A 19,040-nucleotide genomic window follows, 5' to 3' on the forward strand; every position below is an offset into this window, starting at 1 on the left:
TAATCACTATGAACAAAATGCAGCTCATAATCGAAATCATGCAGAGCAGAAACAACAGGGAACAGTGTTTGTATTTTTAATTTTATTTAAATTCCATTATGACGGCAATGCCGTATTTTACAGTGTTTGTATGGATAGCGTTATATACTTAATGATTATCTTCCATGAATAGGAATAATATTATTGATCAGTCAGGATACTGTGATTTCTGCTCAATAATGTAAACGTGTCTTTGTCTGTTTTTCTGCAGCAAACAATTTCTTTTTTATGTCGCTGTGTCAGTTGCCCATCCCTGGATTGTACAGTTTGACATTTTGGTAATAATTTCATGTTGTTGACACTGTTACACAAATTGTAGATGGTGAAAATCCGAGAGGCTGCAATTTCTATCTAAAGTTGCTATACGAAAGTGTTGTTGAATACGCTAGAACCAGCGTTTGTTGCTGACACATTGCACTAATCTACCTGTTCAGGTATGTTAGCTTCGATCTGTCCTCCTTATGGTCGACCATTTTTAGGAAACAAGCAAAGCAAATTCGGCGCAGCTAAGGTGTGTTGGAAAGACAAATATGGAAAGTTGGCTTCGTCATGGAAAACGTACAGCTTATCAATGAAGTGAAATGCAATCGGATAGTGTCGTTTAGTGTGATGAGTTGCAGCGGAACTATACAAAGTGATATGTCCGCGTTGGATCGTTGAACTATCCTCTAACACAGTAATATGTTAGTGCTGAAATTACTTTCAATCACTACGCACAGAATTTCGTCCAGGTCAATCGATACTAACGCTGCATGTCTTTCCCTATGTCTTCAGTAAATGGTGTGCGAAATGAAAGCATAATGCGTTTATTGATTGAGTCGTAATGTTACTGGTAATACTGTACTGTAGCTTTTCCCGTTAAAAGTACGATGGGTTATCACTGTTTGTCGTCTATCGTTTGATAGCGCAATGATATGAAACATTTGCACATGTTAAACATCCATGGTAAACGTTTAACACCAACAACTCTGGTTGGGCGAAGAAATTGTCCCGACTAGAGTGTTGTTTTTTTTTTTGTTGACTTAAAAATTGCATTGCACTTACAAGCAACACGATGTGGTTTGACCGTTTATGCGAGGAAATGAATGGTCGAACGAAGCGTGGAATAAATTATCGACGCAAAAATATATAATGTACGACTGGAATGTAGGGATGAGCGGTGGATTGGATATATGTATACGTAGCGACGTTTTAACCTACACTACGTAGCTTACTGTTATCGGTGCTATCTGTGACTGCACGGCGAAACAAATTCTTAGGATAGTCGTATGCTTAAAACGGGCGTTTAGCAATATTGCGTATCATCGTAATGTTGTGCGAAGAAAGTTTGTTTTTCGTCCAAAATATCAACGCACTTTCTGCGCTTAGCAGTGGTGGGATGGAAAATGGAACGATCTCACTAACACACACGTGCACCTACATGGACAGCGTGTGTAGAGAAACATGCAATAAACGTCAGCAGCATGGTCCCATGCGAATGTCCCATTGCAAACCGATGTTGGTTTTGCCGGGTGACTAGATTTGTGCTTGAGAAGTCTGCTCTCTGGCTGGTAATCGAAACACGATAATGGGCTCCCAAAATGTGTGACGAGTGCACATGGCAACGAAGAATAATCACCTATTGCGAAGCTAATGCACAAAAAGATGCACGCGTCTGGCCGCATTACGGTCACGACAAGCGCTGGATGGATGATTGAAGAGGGTGGCGTGTTTATATTGTGACTCCGCTCACTCCTCCAGCATGCAATACCGGCAAAACAGTGTCAGAGTAGGCAGGCAAATAAAAAAAAACAACGCATACGATGATGATGTTGGATGATTGCAAAGATCGTACGAGATTGTCAAGAGGTGGTCCGATGTTGGTTACACGCAAAGATACTGCTCGTCGCGTCGCTTGTAGTTGTGAGATCGTACCTTTTTATCATTGTGTTTCGACCGGTGAGTCGCGCTGGTACCATGGAAAACCACGAAACTCGCAAGTTATTGCCATTCCCGACGATCAGTATACTCAGTAAAGTGCACTTGCGAAAACAAGAGGCTACAATTTGATTACGCGTGACCTTGGCCATCAAATTTTTGGGAACCAGAAATAACAAGACGGGCATTTCATTGTCAAGGTTATATCGATCCTGGTAAGCATTGCCAATTTTCTAATTTCTAACAAATGTGCTAATAGAGCATCTGGACAAGCATACGATTACAGTATGTACAAGCACAAGAAATGTAGTTTCTTCTGAATGATTTAATGAAAAAAAAAACCAAAACAAAAAGTGAACTTTCGTGCATTTGTCTAACGATGCTACACGCTACGAGGAAAGGGGAGGATTAATGAGTAATTTTCTGAAGCCATCTAATTCTTCAGTGCTTTGCGGTTGTTCAAAGTCTTCCTATTAGGCTCAATATCCCCGGATGCTTCTCATCGTCTCTAGCATGTTTGATTTGTTTTTCTCGCCTTCCAACTTGCCCTAAAAACGTCCCTAAGGTTTCGTCCTGGAGCATTATGTAACTCGCGTTGGGAAAATGACGTCAGTGCACGATGACTATCTTCGATGAAGAAAGGCACATGAGCGGAGAGATTTAATGCCCTGAAGAAAGTATTGCGTTTGACCGCTTTCTTTTTGGTTTGATGTAATACAGGTATCAGTTGTATATATTCTACACCGGACACGATGTGCTTACAAGATTTGTTTTGTTTTACTTCACTAACATACATATTCATTAGGAACCCTGGGGGATTTATTTTGTTTCATATTAAACATTGTCGTCATAAATTCGCCTTCTTGCAAGCTCACTATGATGTAACTTACTTCCGAACAGACGATGAAAGATGATTGATCTAGAGGTCACAGGAAGGCGTAAAACTTTGATAGAGTGGAAATCATCCTGTTCAGCTGTTTGCGGGTTACCGTAGCAACGAGTGGTTGAAATGTAAACAATATGTAACGTATATTGCATGATGCTGTTGCCTGTTTTTGGGCTTCTGGCGGGACAATTTATAGCTGCGAATTAAACTAATTACTTTAGAACATCTAGTTGGAAGTCTTTATATTATTCAAATATGGATTCACGGTGCAAAACGGGAGTGTCGCAACCTGTTTAGAACGGGTTGTTAGAATTACCAGGAAGTAGAACACTGTTTTAACCCTGGTGTTCACGATCCCTGCAACAACGACTTTGAAGCCATATCTACATCGCAGTGAAAGTAGTTCTGAAAAGTAGAACAGGTTGTTGAACAGACAATACACCCGGAAATGCTTCAGACTTAAGCACAAAATGTAGCTATTCATACCTTTATCATGTACCTTTAATAAAAAAAACATAGTTACATAGCTTCTAGCCTTCAGTCTTAGCTCTGTAGTATGAGATGGCTTGAAAAGGTGCGCTCAATCTGTCACTAGGTCAAATGCAACATGCATGCACGGGAAACATTCACTCGATCCGCCCTTGACAGTGTCCCGGGTCGTGCATGTTTTTCAGCTGGCTCGCAGGTCACCGCTGCTTCCCGTTTGCTGCACGGATTGCTGTGTCCCCTCTAATCAGGGTGACCGTCCTCCGGTTGGTACGGTCGGACGAAAGGCGGATGCAACAGCACATGACCAGCGCGTCAGTCGTCGGTGTTCGCAAAACGAAACAAACGACCTGCAAACCGTGGTGAACCATCAGCTGAGGGAGATAAGCAATAGAGTCGGGAACTGCCGGGTAACGTAGCGCACGCAAGAAGGCAAAGCCGCCGGTAAGGGCAAACCACCACACTCGGACGAATGACGCTGGAAGCCGAGCGGTAAGCGTATTGGTAGCAGAAGTACAGCAAAGAAAAGGAAAAAAAACCCTCCTCGACCATCATTCCACCTTGCGCCATACGCCTTCATTGTGGCTGAAACCCAAAGTCAGGCCTGATTCGCGTCCGATTTCGCGGTGGAAACCGTCTGCCGATCCCGGGCACTAGCAGTTGGTGAAACAAGCAGCACCAAGGGGTTTAGTTGCGTTTGTGTCGTCGTCCCGATCGGATCGTTGCTCACCGTACAGCACTACAGAGGCGTGTGTGTCCGCTGCCCGTGACCGGTTTCGTTGCATTGTTGGCCCGCAGTTTCTACCCGCGGTCACTCCCACAGCTGCGCTTTAGGTGTGTAACAGTCGCGCTTCCGCGTGTGTGCCTTTGCGAGAGTGGTTCGCGCTGAACCTAGGCCACCCCTCTCGGCGCGGTTCTTTTTGTGTGCGTACGTCGCGTGCAGAGATTCCAACAGAGTACGGGTTTTCGGGTGTGCTTTCGGTTCGGTTTGGAAGAGAAAGTTGTGGTCCGTTTCCCCCGAAATTTCAAACCCAGCTCTGCTGGAGCCGTGCCATTTGTAGTGCGTTAATGGACGTTGCTTCCACCAGTGTGGAAATGAGCAATAATTTATGATCCGGTATTGCGTTCCAGTTCGTACTTTGGAGGATTTTTGAAGTGGATTTTTATGTAATAAATAACCTGACCACCAGCTCTCTCGGCTAGGTTTCGCCCTATCGTGTTACCTGTTGGAACTCCGCACTCAGTTGAAGCGGGGGCCTTACTGGCTTATCGAACTTATCAGCTGAAATGTTTATCCTATGCGAATTTATGTGTACGTACGATGCAATTATTGTGCTCAGCACCTATCAGGAATTGGAAGTTAATTTGATCACTCCTAGAAGTACCAATTGGTCGCCAATATCTAACCGGCCATCAGTGATAACTCTACACCCCATTATGGGAAATGGTTGGTTTCGTCGTAAGATTGGCTGTTGGTAGATGATAAAGATCGGAATCCACGTTGTTTTTGTTTAATGTTTTTATTTTAGATTTTCAATATCGCTATTGAGTGACTCTCAAGTACCGAACTTGTCGTTATTTAACAAATGTATTGTTTACGGTAGAAGGTATTAAGCTGATGCAGTTTACGCAAAAAATACGCATCATATGAATGTAACACGTAAATGATCTTTGAGGGGAATACTTGAATGAATTCCTGTGCTGTAAATTGTTGTGTAGAAGAGTTGATTTATCTCTGTCTTTTATTCTCTCTCTCTGTTATCTGCTGTTGCGTGATCTATTCCCTTCGTCGAACATGAATGGGTAGAAATGTTGTAATCTTTATCTACTAGGTGCGACCCGCGGCTCACCATTCGGACAGTGTTGCTAACCGCTAATGCCATTTCTTGCGTTCGGTCAGTCAACCTGCGCGCCAGTCGACAAAACAAGCCCCTCATTACCGAACACCGTTGTGTCATTAAGGGGAAAGCGAAAGCCTGAAACGTGGCTATATTGTGTCTCGTCGATTTTGTTGTGACCGGTATTTCGGGCCAGAGTTGCCAGAGGGATAGGCGCTGGCTCCGAAGGACAGGCCAGTTTGTTTATTCATCAAAAAGGCAGGCACCATTATGGGTAAATGATAGGCGCACCGTCTTCCCCGACTCTAGTGGCGCATTTGTTGGGCTTGATGTATTGCATGACGCTGTACGACGCCGCCGTAACTGCGAGGATGCATTGGATGAACAGATTGATGTAATACCGTTGGTTAGTTTAAACAACTATACTATGGCCACCAACACCGTCGTTGCCTGTACACGCAATAACAAGCACGTCTGTTTGAGACAAATGTTCAAAAGTTTAATCGAAATACGGGACGATTTAACTGCCTTTTTAATAATGGTTGGGAAAAGCAATACATGCACACAACTAAACATTTCCTATCTATTTGGTCAATTTCAACAGATTTTGAAGATCACACTAACAAAAGGGGACAGACAGACGCAAAAAGTACAATAGCAAGATGTCCGCCAAAGCAATACGCGAAGCCACCGGTAAAGATATTATCAACCGCCATCTACAGGGCGATCATGGAGCAGCCAAGTGCCGCTTTGCAACCGTGACCGAAACTACACAATGGCAGCAGCTGGTACTGGACAACCCGTGGCTGGAGACGTCGGTAAGTGCCCAACAATATGTTTGATAAATAAATTAAACAAACAAGTATTTCAGCATACAGATGGTTCCATTTTTTTATACCGCGAATGGTGTAGAATTTGAAAAATAGGGTACAGAACGTTCTTCATGCTGTTACACCGATCAAGCTTTTGCACGTCAAGTAGGATCAAGGTCATGCTGTGCGATACTGCACTTTGATCGCGCGATCAGCAGGAGATGTCTGCTATTGCCAATGATCCGACACGAAACTTCGAGATTCCTGTTTTGCTTGCTTCGCTTCATACGGCAAATTTCGTCATCAATGCGTTCTGCTTTTGTACACTTTAAATCTTTTTTTTTTTTAAATCGTTACCAAAAAAATCTCCAGCTAAAGAGAGGCTTTTTTTCTTTATCTATTTATGGCCACGAAATTACGTAAAATTGTTTTTTCGTCACAGCGTGTGGATCTTTCCTTCGTTGAAGTTGATGACGTAAAAAAGCTATCCGGATGTATCATCGAAGTGCCGCGCTGTGGAACGCGTCAATACGTAAATGTTAATCTATGGCTGTGAACTTGTATCGAAGAGAAACTCTTGGAAGACGGTATGATGCCGTATAACGTTGACGATAGTATAAAAAAATAATGTTTCGAATCGTGGCGGTCATCTTGAGGTGTCCAAAGTACACTGGCAGTCTGGATAGGTAAAGGTGATGCAATGAAACACTATACACATTCACTATTGGACGTAGAAAATATGCCACCACCACTAATACTGACCATCGCCAACTCGCTTACGTCTTCTCAATGGGGTTTGACTTTATCGTTGAATTTATGTAAATTTATGTGTAACTTTGCTCTTTTTTTTTTGGTTTTGTTCAATTTATTGTAGCCTCTTGTGGTTAAGCCGGATCAGCTGATTAAGAGACGTGGCAAACTTGGCCTGATTGCTGTTAACAAAAACCTAACCCAGGTGAAGACATGGGTGAATGAACGGATGGGCAAAGATCAGAAAGTTGGAAATGCTACCGGCAAACTGCGCAACTTTATCATCGAACCGTTTGTCCCGCACAAAGATGTAAGTTTTCGATCTACTGACAATGCCTTTTCGGTTGTCCCATTTGCAAGGTTTTCATGTTGTTAATCTTCACAGAATGAGGAAGCGTACGTGTGTATCTACTCTCACCGGACGGCGGACACAATACTGTTCTATCACCAGGGCGGCGTTGATATCGGTGATGTAGACGCGAAGGCGTTGAAGCTGGAAGTACCTGTCGGTAAAGATGTAACCATGGCCGAAATAGAGAAAGTGTTGCTGACTGAAATTTCTTCCGCCAAGAAGCAGTAAGTGTGTACTAATCATCCATCGAGTGCAGCCCAAGCGATGAATAGCATTTGTTTGTACCTTTTACAGAAGAGTTGCCAACTTTGTATACAATCTGTACCGATTGTACGTGGACCTGTACTTTACTTACCTGGAAGTTAATCCACTGGTCATCACGAACGATTCCATCTACATTCTCGATTTGGCAGCTAAGGTGGACGCAACAGCTGATTTTATCTGTCGGCCAAAATGGGGCGAGATTGATTATCCGCCACCATTTGGACGAGATGCATTCCCGGAGGAAGCGTACATTGCCGATTTGGATGCTAAAAGCGGTGCTTCGCTGAAGCTCACAATTCTGAATCGCAACGGTCGCATCTGGACAATGGTTGCCGGTGGTGGTGCTAGTGTAATCTATTCCGATACAATCTGCGATCTGGGCGGTGCCAGTGAGCTGGCAAACTATGGCGAATACAGCGGCGCACCGTCGGAGCAGCAAACGTACGAATATGCTAAGACTATTCTTAGTCTGATGACCAGCAGCCCGAAACATCCGGATGGAAAAGTGCTGATTACGGGGGGAGGTATTGCCAACTTTACGAACGTAGCAGCAACCTTCAGCGGTATTATTACCGCTCTGCGTGACTACCAGCAGAAGCTGATCGAACACAATGTGTCCATCTTTGTGCGTCGTGCAGGACCGAACTATCAGGAAGGCTTGCGTAAGATGCGTGAGATTGGTAGCAGTCTGGGTAAGTGGAATGGTGAAAGCGAAGAGGCGTGGGTTTTCTTTTGAATATTTAACATCATGTTCTCATTGTAGGCATTCCACTGTACGTGTTCGGTCCGGAGACACACATGACAGCTATTTGCGGTATGGCACTAGGAAAGAAACCGATCGCTAAGAGCAACAATGTTCACTTTGCTACTGCAAACTTCCTTCTTCCCGGTGGCCAGCAGGTGGCCGAATCATCAAAAAAGTCATCCACTGGCAGTCAGGAAAATGGTAAGCTAAAAAAAATCACAAAACATGACACAGCAAAGCTTCCGTTCCTTTGCAATCCAATCAGTTCCGATTGTACGCCATTCATGTATGTGTTCAGTCATCGTGAAGCTTTTTGTTTAATAACGTTGCTTAATTTCCTAGTCGTTGCCACAATTCGTGATGCATCTAGCGAACAGATATTTAGTGATGTTCCCGCACATGATAGTACCACCCATTCAGTAATTGTTGAACAAAACTTACCATCCTCTCCGCGTAGTAGAATGGGAGGTTTTTCTAGGCTATTGTTAAAAATATTGCTCCGCGCATCATACTCCTCGTCTACCGATAACGAAGATCGTTGCGTCAATACTACCGGCCAAGGTGAGCGTTTGGTATTTGGATAAACTTGTACCATCGTGATATTCGTTTTGTTTGTATAAAAAGTGTGTTATTATTTGCTAGACCCATGTACAAAGCGCGTGTCTTTTTCCTCTTCCTCTACAGTGGGAATGAGATGATGGGCATGCATTTTCTATCTAAAGCTTTCCATGGTGTAAGTGGCACGCTTTATTGCAAATCGTTTCTTGGACGGGTACCTTTCCAGCCGCCTTGGCTATGTGTATGATAATTCAACGGTCTTCGGTATCATAGAATGTGTAATTTTTATCTTTTGTTGAAAAAAGTCCTCGTTTTATAAAACAGTTATCAATATCATTACATCACATGAATAGTAGAACTTTTATATCGTTCTAAAAAAACAATATATTCATCACTTCCATTAATGTTTTCGTTAAATAATAGTTATTTAATGATGCTTTGGTTTGCTCTGTTTGTTTGTTGTTATGTTTCCTTCCGATAGTATTTGATCTATACAATCTATATTGAAATTTCTTCATAATCCCATACTGTTTTCCTATTTTCTCTTTTCATTTTCTTCTTCCTGCACGTCATCATGCCATATGTGTGTTTGCTTGTATGTTTGTGTGTTTTCATGGTTTATGTTTGCATCCTCGCTTGCTTTCGACGATCAAACACTTTCCCATTCATAACCCTCACCGTTCCTTTATGATCACAACACGGTCCTCGCTCGCTGTACCACCGTCGTCATCCCTTATACTGTATGCTCATGTAGCAGCTAGCAGTGGCGTTAGTAAGAAATTTACCTCACCCGCTACTTCCCCGGTAGGCGATTCAGGTGCAATCCGATCGTCACAGACAGAAATCGGCTCGGATGCATACCGTCAAATGTTTACCAACCGTACCAAGGCACTTGTTTGGGGAATGCAAACCCGAGCTGTCCAGTCGATGCTGGATTTCGATTTTATTTGCAGGTAAATGTTGTAAAGTTATAATCTTGAACGAATTGAATAATAATCTACAAATGTTTCGTTTATAGCCGTGATGAACCTTCCGTAGTGGCTATGGTATACCCGTTCACTGGGTACCATAAGCAAAAGTTCTACTGGGGTCACAAGGAAGTGCTGATACCGGTGTACTCTAAGATGTCGGAAGCAATCAACAAGCACAAGGAAGCCGACGTGCTCGTAAACTTTGCTTCCCTCCGTTCGGCTTACGACAGTTCGATCGAAGTGTTGGATTATCCGCAGATCCGCACCATTGCCATCATCGCCGAGGGCATTCCGGAGAATCTGACGCGCAAGCTGAACATGGCTGCAAAGGACCGTAACGTTTCAATCATTGGCCCGGCTACGGTTGGTGGCGTTAAGCCGGGATGCTTCAAGATTGGTAATACGGGCGGTATGCTCGATAATATTATACATTCCAAGTTGTATCGCGCCGGTAGTGTAGCGTACGTCTCCCGCTCGGGTGGTATGTCCAACGAGTTGAACAACATTCTTTCGCTGACGACGGATGGCGTTTACGAGGGTGTCGCAATTGGTGGCGATCGTTACCCTGGCACAACATTTATGGATCACATCATGCGCTATCAGGCTGATCCGGCTGCCAAGATGATCGTATTGTTGGGAGAGGTTGGTGGCGTTGAGGAATACGAAGTGTGTGAAGCATTGAAGGACGGTCGCATCACCAAGCCCTTGATTGCCTGGTGTATCGGCACCTGTGCGGGAATGTTCACATCCGAGGTGCAGTTCGGCCATGCTGGATCTTGTGCGAACACGGATCGCGAAACGGCCTCGGCTAAAAACAATGCTCTTGCCGAAGCGGGCGCTCACGTACCTGCCTCGTTCGATGCTTTCGGTGATATGATTGGGTTGGTGTACGAGAGCATGGTGAAGGAAGGACACATCGTACCTGCCGAAGAGGTGCCACCCCCAACCGTACCGATGGACTACTCGTGGGCTCGGGAGCTTGGTTTGATTCGCAAGCCAGCCTCATTCATGACGTCGATTTGTGACGAGAGAGGCCAGGAGTTGCTTTACGCCGGTATGCCGATCAGCGATGTGCTACAGAAGAACGTTGGCATAGGTGGTGTTGTGTCGCTTCTGTGGTTCCAGCGCTGTTTGCCTCCGTACGTGTGCAAGTTCTTCGAAATGTGTCTGATGGTAACTGCGGACCATGGTCCGGCTGTATCGGGCGCCCACAACACGATCGTTTGTGCACGTGCCGGTAAAGATTTGGTATCGTCAGTGGTGAGCGGTTTGCTTACGATCGGTGACCGTTTCGGTGGAGCGCTGGACGGTGCAGCCAAACAGTTCTCCGAGGCCTACGATTCCAACCTTCATCCAATGGAATTTGTCAACTCTATGCGTAAGAAGGTGTGTATTGACGAAAGGCAATAACGTTCACGGCGAAGATGTGCATCTCGCTTTAACAATAACAATAATCTCTCGTGTCACAGGGTCAACTGATCATGGGTATCGGTCACAGAGTAAAATCCATCAATAATCCGGACGTTCGAGTGAAGATCATCAAAGAGTTCGTAATACAAAACTTCCCGGCTTACCCTCTGCTCGAGTACGCACTGGAAGTTGAGAAGATTACCACCAGCAAGAAACCGAATCTAATTTTGAACGTTGACGGAGTGATTGCTACGTCTTTCGTTGATTTGCTGCGGAACTGTGGTTCATTCACGAGGTACGTGTGTCCTGCTTTTGCGTTTGTTTATGTGTATGCGCTTGCATTCATTTTGGATTTTGTTTATCATTTACAGCGAGGAAGCTCAGGAGTACATCAACATCGGTGCTATCAACTCACTGTTTGTGTTGGGCCGTAGCATCGGTTTCATCGGACATTACATGGACCAGAAGCGCTTGAAGCAGGGCCTGTATCGTCATCCATGGGACGATATCTCGTACGTTCTTCCCGAACAGTACAACTAAAACCCCTATCATTGAAGGGTTTGTCGGCCGTCGCGACAAAGAACTATACAAACATTCATAAGCACAACACGACGCAAAACAAAATCTTTCCGTTTAGACATGAGCGTAGAAATGTGGTAATTAAAGGGTGGATGTGAAATTGTAACATATGCATCCATCGACAAAGGATAACGAACCGAAAATTGTGAAGCGGTAATGTGAGCAAACGACGATTCTATGGTTGGGAAAGGTCGCTAGTGAAACAAAAAAGAAACATTAAGCAAATTATGCAGCACAATGCTGCATACTTTCCATTTTCCTCCCTTTATTGGTAACTAGTTTTTACAAGAATCTCTTTTTCGTTTTTGGCGTAGTGTAAGACGTTCGGAATCATCTTTTTTTCTTCTTCGTGTCCGTTAGCTTGTTGAACAATCAATTTTACATTCTCAAACAAACAGTGCATTTATGCAAGGAAAGTTGCGCTGTGTATTGTGTAACTTATTGCTACCAACTACTTTTTTTCGTTTTAAAAGCTACGATCACTATTGTTTATAATCGTTCCAAAGCAGGCTTCGCGGAAAAGATAATGATCATGTTTTGCACTGACAGAGCTTGAACATAAAAAGTTTCTAGCCCTGATACAATGAAGATCACTCGGTGCAATCAAAGGAATGTTATTTGGGCTTGAAAACAAGGTGTTAAACAACAGGCATACAAAAGCGGTGGAAGCAACCAGAGACTAACTTTTAATTTATTGCATCGCTCATTAGGTTTCAATCTTTCTATTTCCCATGTTTGGTAAGGCGTTTCTTGATTTTAGACGGTAACAACGTCTACAAAAGCGTACAAGATAGTAGAGACAAAGACGCTATATTCCATGAATATCATAGCAAAAGGTGGCAACTAAAATGAGAGACGATTGCAATATGAACGAACGAACGTAGGAGAGGCGCTGTGTCTTATTTCATTTCTATTTAAATTTGTTATTATTTCTTTCCGTGTACAAGTCTTCATTGCGGTTTCTGTTGCTAATTTTAAGTTAAAGTGGATATGTTTCTTCTATTTTATTTGAATGGAAAAAGATACAACAAAAATAGTGACAAAGTACCTAATATGTGTTCAATTTTATTTCTTTCACATGTGTTCTTTTGCATTATTTTCTCTCTCTCTATTTTGCTTTGGGTTATGGTTTAAAATTAATTTAAATTACATAGCAATGAGGGTGATATAAAAGAAGTTGACTAGGCGTTCTGTTATCGTCCAAATTAACTGAGCTCAAATTTGCACTGATGTATGTATGTATTATCAACAGAAATGTGCTATCGACACTCGATAAACACTTCGCGTTGGACTGCACACTAGAACTTGGAGCCCGTTGTTGTTGGTAGTGGCGATGAACAGAAAACCAAAAATATGTCTAATGGACTGCACTGCGCACTGGTAGCATGCACAGAACGTATGAAACTATATTTTAGAAGTTATAGATTGGTATTTTGAGAACATCTTCGCATTAGCGCATTCGCGCGCATGCCTGAGCCTTGAAAGCTATAACCTACTGGCAGTGGAACCTGCTATATGACGACCCATCCATCCATAAGTCGTTATTGTTATTAATATTGACAACCTTTTTCTATTGATCACTGCGAGCAAACAATTGGCACCTGTGGACGAGTGGGTTTGAAAGCAAATTAACGCTTTGAAGCTATCATTCCCCGGTTATGCTTGCAAACAGGGTAAGCTTAGGAGAAACAAGTGCGATCGTACAAGATCGTATCACTATTTAAAAGCGAACAAACAACACGAAATACTAAATTAAACAGCACTGCACTGCACACTGTTCCTTCTGCACAAGGCTGCACGTACCGGATGGGAGCTTGAAAATCTATATTTCAGCTTGACTGACGGCGGATGGTAGTAATAAAAACCAAATAAAAGTACAGCTTGTGACTTGTGTTTATTTTTACTGAGCTATTCCAATTCAAAAATTTTAAGATTCCAAGGCTAGGAGTCAAATGCCCGAGCGGAATGACTGTCGCAAAGTCAGGAGCCTCTGACCGCTCGCCTCTCTCCTCCTCTTCTCGAGCACATCGCACGCACCTCGCTTTAATCACGCATGGACATCACCACAACGATATATTATTCAGCCTCTTTTCGGATACCATCGACGTAAGGCTCTATAGGAGAGCAATCGTCGGATACAGACCATTTCCTGGTTAAGGCAAAGTTAACCTAAATGTAACTAATATGCTACAAAGTCAACCCTTTCCACAGGCTCAACACCGAACGACTGAAGTAAACAGAAGGACTGCGCGGTCACACTATGCTACCGGAGTACCGCTATATTAGTCCCCAATAATGTGGTGGAGCAACGGTACAACCGAATGTAAGTCTGCGTACTTCCACGATGGTTTGAAGATTAATGATTACTCAGTTATTTATCAAGCTCTACAGCCGTCTCGCGGTCTTGGCCTGCTGTTGGAGTCTCGAAACTGTTAACGGTTGAGCGCCGTCGTCAGCCAATCCATTATCCTCAATTTGGGCCTACAACGACTCTTCTGTTCATGTCCATGTTGTGTCTAAGAGGACTTTTCGGACTGTGTCGTCCGGTGTCATTCTTATGACCTGACCAGCCCACCAGAGTCCGACGAATGTATTCAGCTGTAAGGCAGTAAGTTCGACTTACAGCTTATAGCGCTCGTCATAGATTAAGAAATTTAATGTCGTTGAGCACTATCCCAGAAAAAAATGGCGCCTGCCGAAATGCTACAGTGTAAGATTCGGCACTCAGGAGAAAACCATACACTACTGAAAAGCCAGTAGCTCATAGCGTAATGCCGCTCTGAAGAATCCGACAAATAACTAATGCAGTACTTGTCACAGTCACAAAATAAAAAATGTATTTACACGTTCATCGTCGTATCACCCGAATTGCCTGAACTGCTGATACCACAGGGCAAGATTGGAGATATATAGGATCACGACAGAGTCAAGATACCTTCAAATTCCTTGAACAAAGTCGGGATCAAACTAATAAAATCTCAGTAATATAAAAGTTACCAGGCAGTAGTAGAAATGGCTAAAATCTAACGGCAGAAGTCTCCACCATGGGTCTGGTAAAGTTTGCCAACTGCAAATATTTTCGATATCGGAGAATTACCTGAGCGACATATACTTCTGTGAAGTTTTAAGTCCCGAAAACTATAGACTTTTTTTTATCGACTTCTTCGAAGCTATCAAGCTCGATTTGTTGAAGACAAAACCACCGCATCAGGCATCCTCCAGAAATGTCCAAGTTATTAGATATCCGTATCGATAAAAATTTCCATGTTATCATAAAAAAATCGTAAAATAATTTATATATGATTATTAAAAAATATAATTAAACATGAAGATGGTCTCGCGTGCGTTGGAGCAATTTCACATTTTGTTGATAATTTCGTTCAATTAAGGTAATGTTACTACTTTAAAGTTACTTATTAATGGTCTGTCTGACGCCCAGTACGGATTTCGAAAGGGACGCTCTACGATGGACGCCATCAACAGGGTGCTCGCCAACGGAAAGATCGCGCTCGACAAGAAGGGCAAGGGCGACCGACTGTGTGAGATGGTGACAATCGATGTGAAGAACGCCTTCAACACGGCCAACTGGACAGCGATCGGAGAGGCTCTGCAGCGAAGGAACACGCCACCGTACCTCCTGGCGATGCTGCGGAACTACTTCGAGAATCGCACGCTCCACTACGAGACGGACGAAGGATTGGTCTCGCTACCAGTGTCGGCGGGCGTGCCTCAGGGTTCGGTTCTAGGGCCAACACTGTGGAACGTCATGTACGACGACCTTCTCCGTCTGGAGCTGTTCGGGAAGCTTGCGGACATCATCGGGTTTGCTGACGACGTGACGTTCACCCTACGCCCTTGCTACGAGGAACCTGGAGACGATCGAGCGTTGGATGGGAGGAGTGGGATTGCAGCTGGCCCATCCAGTGGCGGATCTAACGGTGGGCGGAGTAGGCGGCCGCCAGGGGCCTCGTCGAATGGGGGGGGGGCTTTTTAGTAGACAAAGGTGTATAGAATGTATGGGGGCTGCTGCTCTATCGAAGAATAGAGGGGCCCCGAGGAGTACAACAAGGGACCCCGCGAAAAAAATTGTTCGCGACCACCCCCCCCCCCCCCCCCCAGCATTTTTAATTTGAGGCCCCGACTATCATTCCGCCTAGAGCCTCCAAGGGGATTGATCCGCCACTGGGCCCATCACAAGACCGGCTACATGATCTTCTGCACCCATCACACCCCGCAGATAGGCCAACTACGAGCGGGGACACACACGATCGAATCCACGGAGACGCTCAAGTGCCTCGGGGTTGAGCTCTGCCGCAAACAGCACCACGGTCGACATCTAGAGGAGGTTTGCAACAAGGCGACTCGTATCACGAACGTCTTGACCGCCCTGATGCCGAACAAGTGTGGCCCAAAAAGCAGCAGAAGGAGACCCCTGGTGAACGTCGGGAATAGCATTGTCCGCTACGCTGCGCCAGCGTGGGGACGGAAGCTTCTACAGAGGAAAATTCACCGCACCACAGTCCAGAGGTCGCATCGCACCGGAGTGCTTCGAGTGGCCAGCGCATTCCAAACGGTTTCATACGACGCCGCCTGCGTGGTTGCAAGCACCATCCCGTTAGTTCTCCTCCTAGAGGAGGACATCCGCTGCCACGACGAAAAGGCAGCGAGGGGAGGTCCAGCACCAGACATACGGAAGCGGCAGCGAGAAGAGACCATGGAGCGCTGGCAACGCCAGTGGACAGCCGGCGCAGAGCAGCAGAGTTCACCAGGTTTGAAGACAAGGAGGCTGATCCCGAACATCAGTTCATGGGTTGGCCGCAAGCACGGGGAAATAGATTTCTATCTTACCCAAGTCCTAACGGGACACGGGTTCCTGCGGAGCTACTTCGTCAACAAAGGTATCCTGGAGGGCTCGCGTAACTGCCCGGTGTGTGAGCATGACGTGGAAGACGTCGACCACGTGATGTTCCATTGTCCACGGTTCGCCCGAGCACAACACGAGATGCAGCAACAGAGCCACACCCACTTGACGATGGACAACCTTGCCACGGAAATGTGTGCCAGCCGCAGCACATGGGAAGCAGTCCGGACGGCCGCACGGACAATCTTCAAAAGCCTCCAAGTGAGGTGGAATGAGGAGAGTCCGCCGACGGCCAGAAGACGACGGCAGCAGCGACGGAGGAACGCGGATCAACGGAGGCAGCAATAGCGGCTGCCCGCCATCAACAACACCAGGACAACGGAAAACAGAAGCAGCAGCGGTAGCGACGAGTAACCAGAGCAGCAGCAGGAGCTAGTACCCACCCGAGAGTGGCGGCCACGGACGGGTGGATTCTGAACAACAGCAGCAGCAGCAGACGGAAGACACGAAGCGGCAGCAGCAGCGAGGACAACCAGGAAGGACGACGCAGCAGTGCGCAACAGCAAGGGTGCTACGCACACACGACCCCGCATGGAGTACTACGCACATCAGCGCATCGGCAGGGTTCGGATCAGGTCGAGGAGTGGTTTAGTGCGGTCGCATCGGTTGCTTGACTCGCTTCACGGGTCAAGCTTCATGATGAATCCCACAAAACCCATCTCGAGGGGCGGTGTCTAGCCGCGATATGCCCCTCTAGGTGGGTAGCTTTTGAAGGTTCCCTCCCCGTTAACAAAAAAAAAAGTTACTTATTAATACTTAAGTCCCCGAGATACGCGGTTCCTCTTATACGCGGATTCGAAGATACGTGGTTTTTGAACATTTGACAGATGAGCTAGTTTATAGCACAACATCTAAGCAAAAAAGTGAAAATTGCTCAAAATACCATTTTTTGTCACATAAAACATTTCTTTTTAACTTATTTTAATGTATTCTTTCTTAAAATCGCCTGATGCGGTGCATAAATTAAGTGCAGAGAAAGAAGTCGACTCTGTGACTTTGAGGTATAAACGAAATTGCATCATTATTCGACTTACGCAGATTATTCCCGGGTTATAGCGGTCCGCTATAATAGCGTATCTCGGGGACTGCCTGTAGTAGTAAATATAATTCTTTTGTGTTTTGCTGCAAATTTTGGAACATACACAAACACAGCCACTTTTTCGGCAACACAACCTCAGAAATTGGAGCACCCATACTTTTTTTTTGCGGCATCAGTCGATGCTTTCCTTAATTTGTTATACCCGTACCCAGATGGAATGTGGTACTGACCCTCTTGTGTAAAGACTTGTGCTGCTAACATTAAACCACTGGGCGCCTCCATTTGCACACAATATGACCGATTGGTTGACAAACTAAATTTCAAACACTCGTCATGTGTGGAAAAGTCCACCGAGTGTATCATACTGCAATCATGTTTGATGTATTATGTCTCCATAAAATCACCAACACGTTTCTTAATTAAGGGCACATTGATTAGCTATTGTCAGTTTATGTTCGTTTATGAAACATCGCGCAATAAAACCGATTGGTTTGTCAGTTTTATTTGTGTCCTTTATTCCAGTTCCACCAACGTTAAACTTTTTTTTATTTACCTTTCAAACCCACTAATAGAAACGAATGCTTCTCCCTTCTTCTAGTAACCAGAAGCCACATTTTTCGTTGCAATGTAGAAATGTCGGAACACCACGTGATGCAGACAAATGCACGATTCATGGAAGCATTGTACTGCAGGTTAAACATAGAACTGCATGAGTATTTCTTTAAATCACATCTTGCTCAGGACCATGAAGGTTCGTTATTTGAAACTGCAACCCTAGGCATGTACCATGCAGTGACACATGTACAGTTTTCCCATTTTTTCCCCACATAGTGATTTCGATCACATTGCCCTGCTCTTTGGTTGTGTGAGTCGTAATGTGACGCCTTCGAGTAAGAGGCTAAGAAATTATGCTTTTCCAACGCGCTGAAAGCACTTTCATGTTCGCAACAACAGGTGGGCCAATAGCATTCGAAGAGCAAATCAAAATATTTCACATGCTGCAGCGTGAGTTTTGTTCAGCACGTATGTTACTCTTTCTTCTTTAACGCCCTGACTGTACGCGGCAGGATATCAGAAACATTAAACATGCATTTCCCGTCATCATCGGAGGATCAATGGTACTCAGTGGCAACAACAACAAAAACAACCCATTCTTTGACCAATGACCTCTGGCCTAAGACAATTGTTTTTGGGACACATTGACCAATTTTTCTGAGCCTTTCCCAAAATTTGGTGTATAGGCTTTGGGAAACCGTCTTCGCTGCCTTTGACATTGACTTACTTTCGCCGCGTGTTGCAATTGGCATTGGCACACTTCATACCGACATGCAGTGAATTGTGGACTGCAGTTGTGGGATTGTTGTACAAGAAGAATGATGATTACAATCAAACAAAGAACAGTCAAATGCCGAGCACGGAAAAGGAATTGATAACCAATGTTTTGGCGCTTGAATTCAAATCAGGTTTGTTGAA

The 19,040-nt window shown here is 44.7% G+C and overlaps 1 protein-coding gene across 4 annotated transcripts; it reads left to right on the forward strand.

Annotated features, from left to right (window-relative positions):
* The first annotated feature begins 5,778 nt into the window (after window positions 1-5,778).
* LOC128301264 (ATP-citrate synthase) lies at window positions 5,779-12,654 on the forward strand. 4 transcript variants are annotated; one of them, XM_053037649.1, is made up of 9 exons: window positions 5,779-5,984; window positions 6,853-7,038; window positions 7,114-7,304; window positions 7,375-8,036; window positions 8,108-8,362; window positions 9,456-9,600; window positions 9,666-11,004; window positions 11,088-11,323; window positions 11,400-12,654. In XM_053037649.1, exons 1-9 carry the CDS (start codon window positions 5,829-5,831, stop codon window positions 11,566-11,568), a joined length of 3,339 nt encoding a protein of 1,112 aa, XP_052893609.1. In that variant the 5' UTR covers window positions 5,779-5,828; the 3' UTR covers window positions 11,569-12,654. The 4 variants fall into 4 exon arrangements, with proteins under 4 accessions (XP_052893609.1, XP_052893608.1, XP_052893610.1 ...); XM_053037648.1 differs by having other exon boundaries at window positions 8,108-8,290; window positions 9,402-9,600; XM_053037650.1 differs by having other exon boundaries at window positions 8,108-8,290; window positions 9,405-9,600.
* The last annotated feature ends 6,386 nt before the right edge of the window (window positions 12,655-19,040 follow it).

The sequence above is a fragment of the Anopheles moucheti genome, chromosome 3 (genome assembly GCF_943734755.1).
Source record: "Anopheles moucheti chromosome 3, idAnoMoucSN_F20_07, whole genome shotgun sequence".
Classification (NCBI taxonomy): Eukaryota; Metazoa; Arthropoda; class Insecta; order Diptera; family Culicidae; genus Anopheles; species Anopheles moucheti.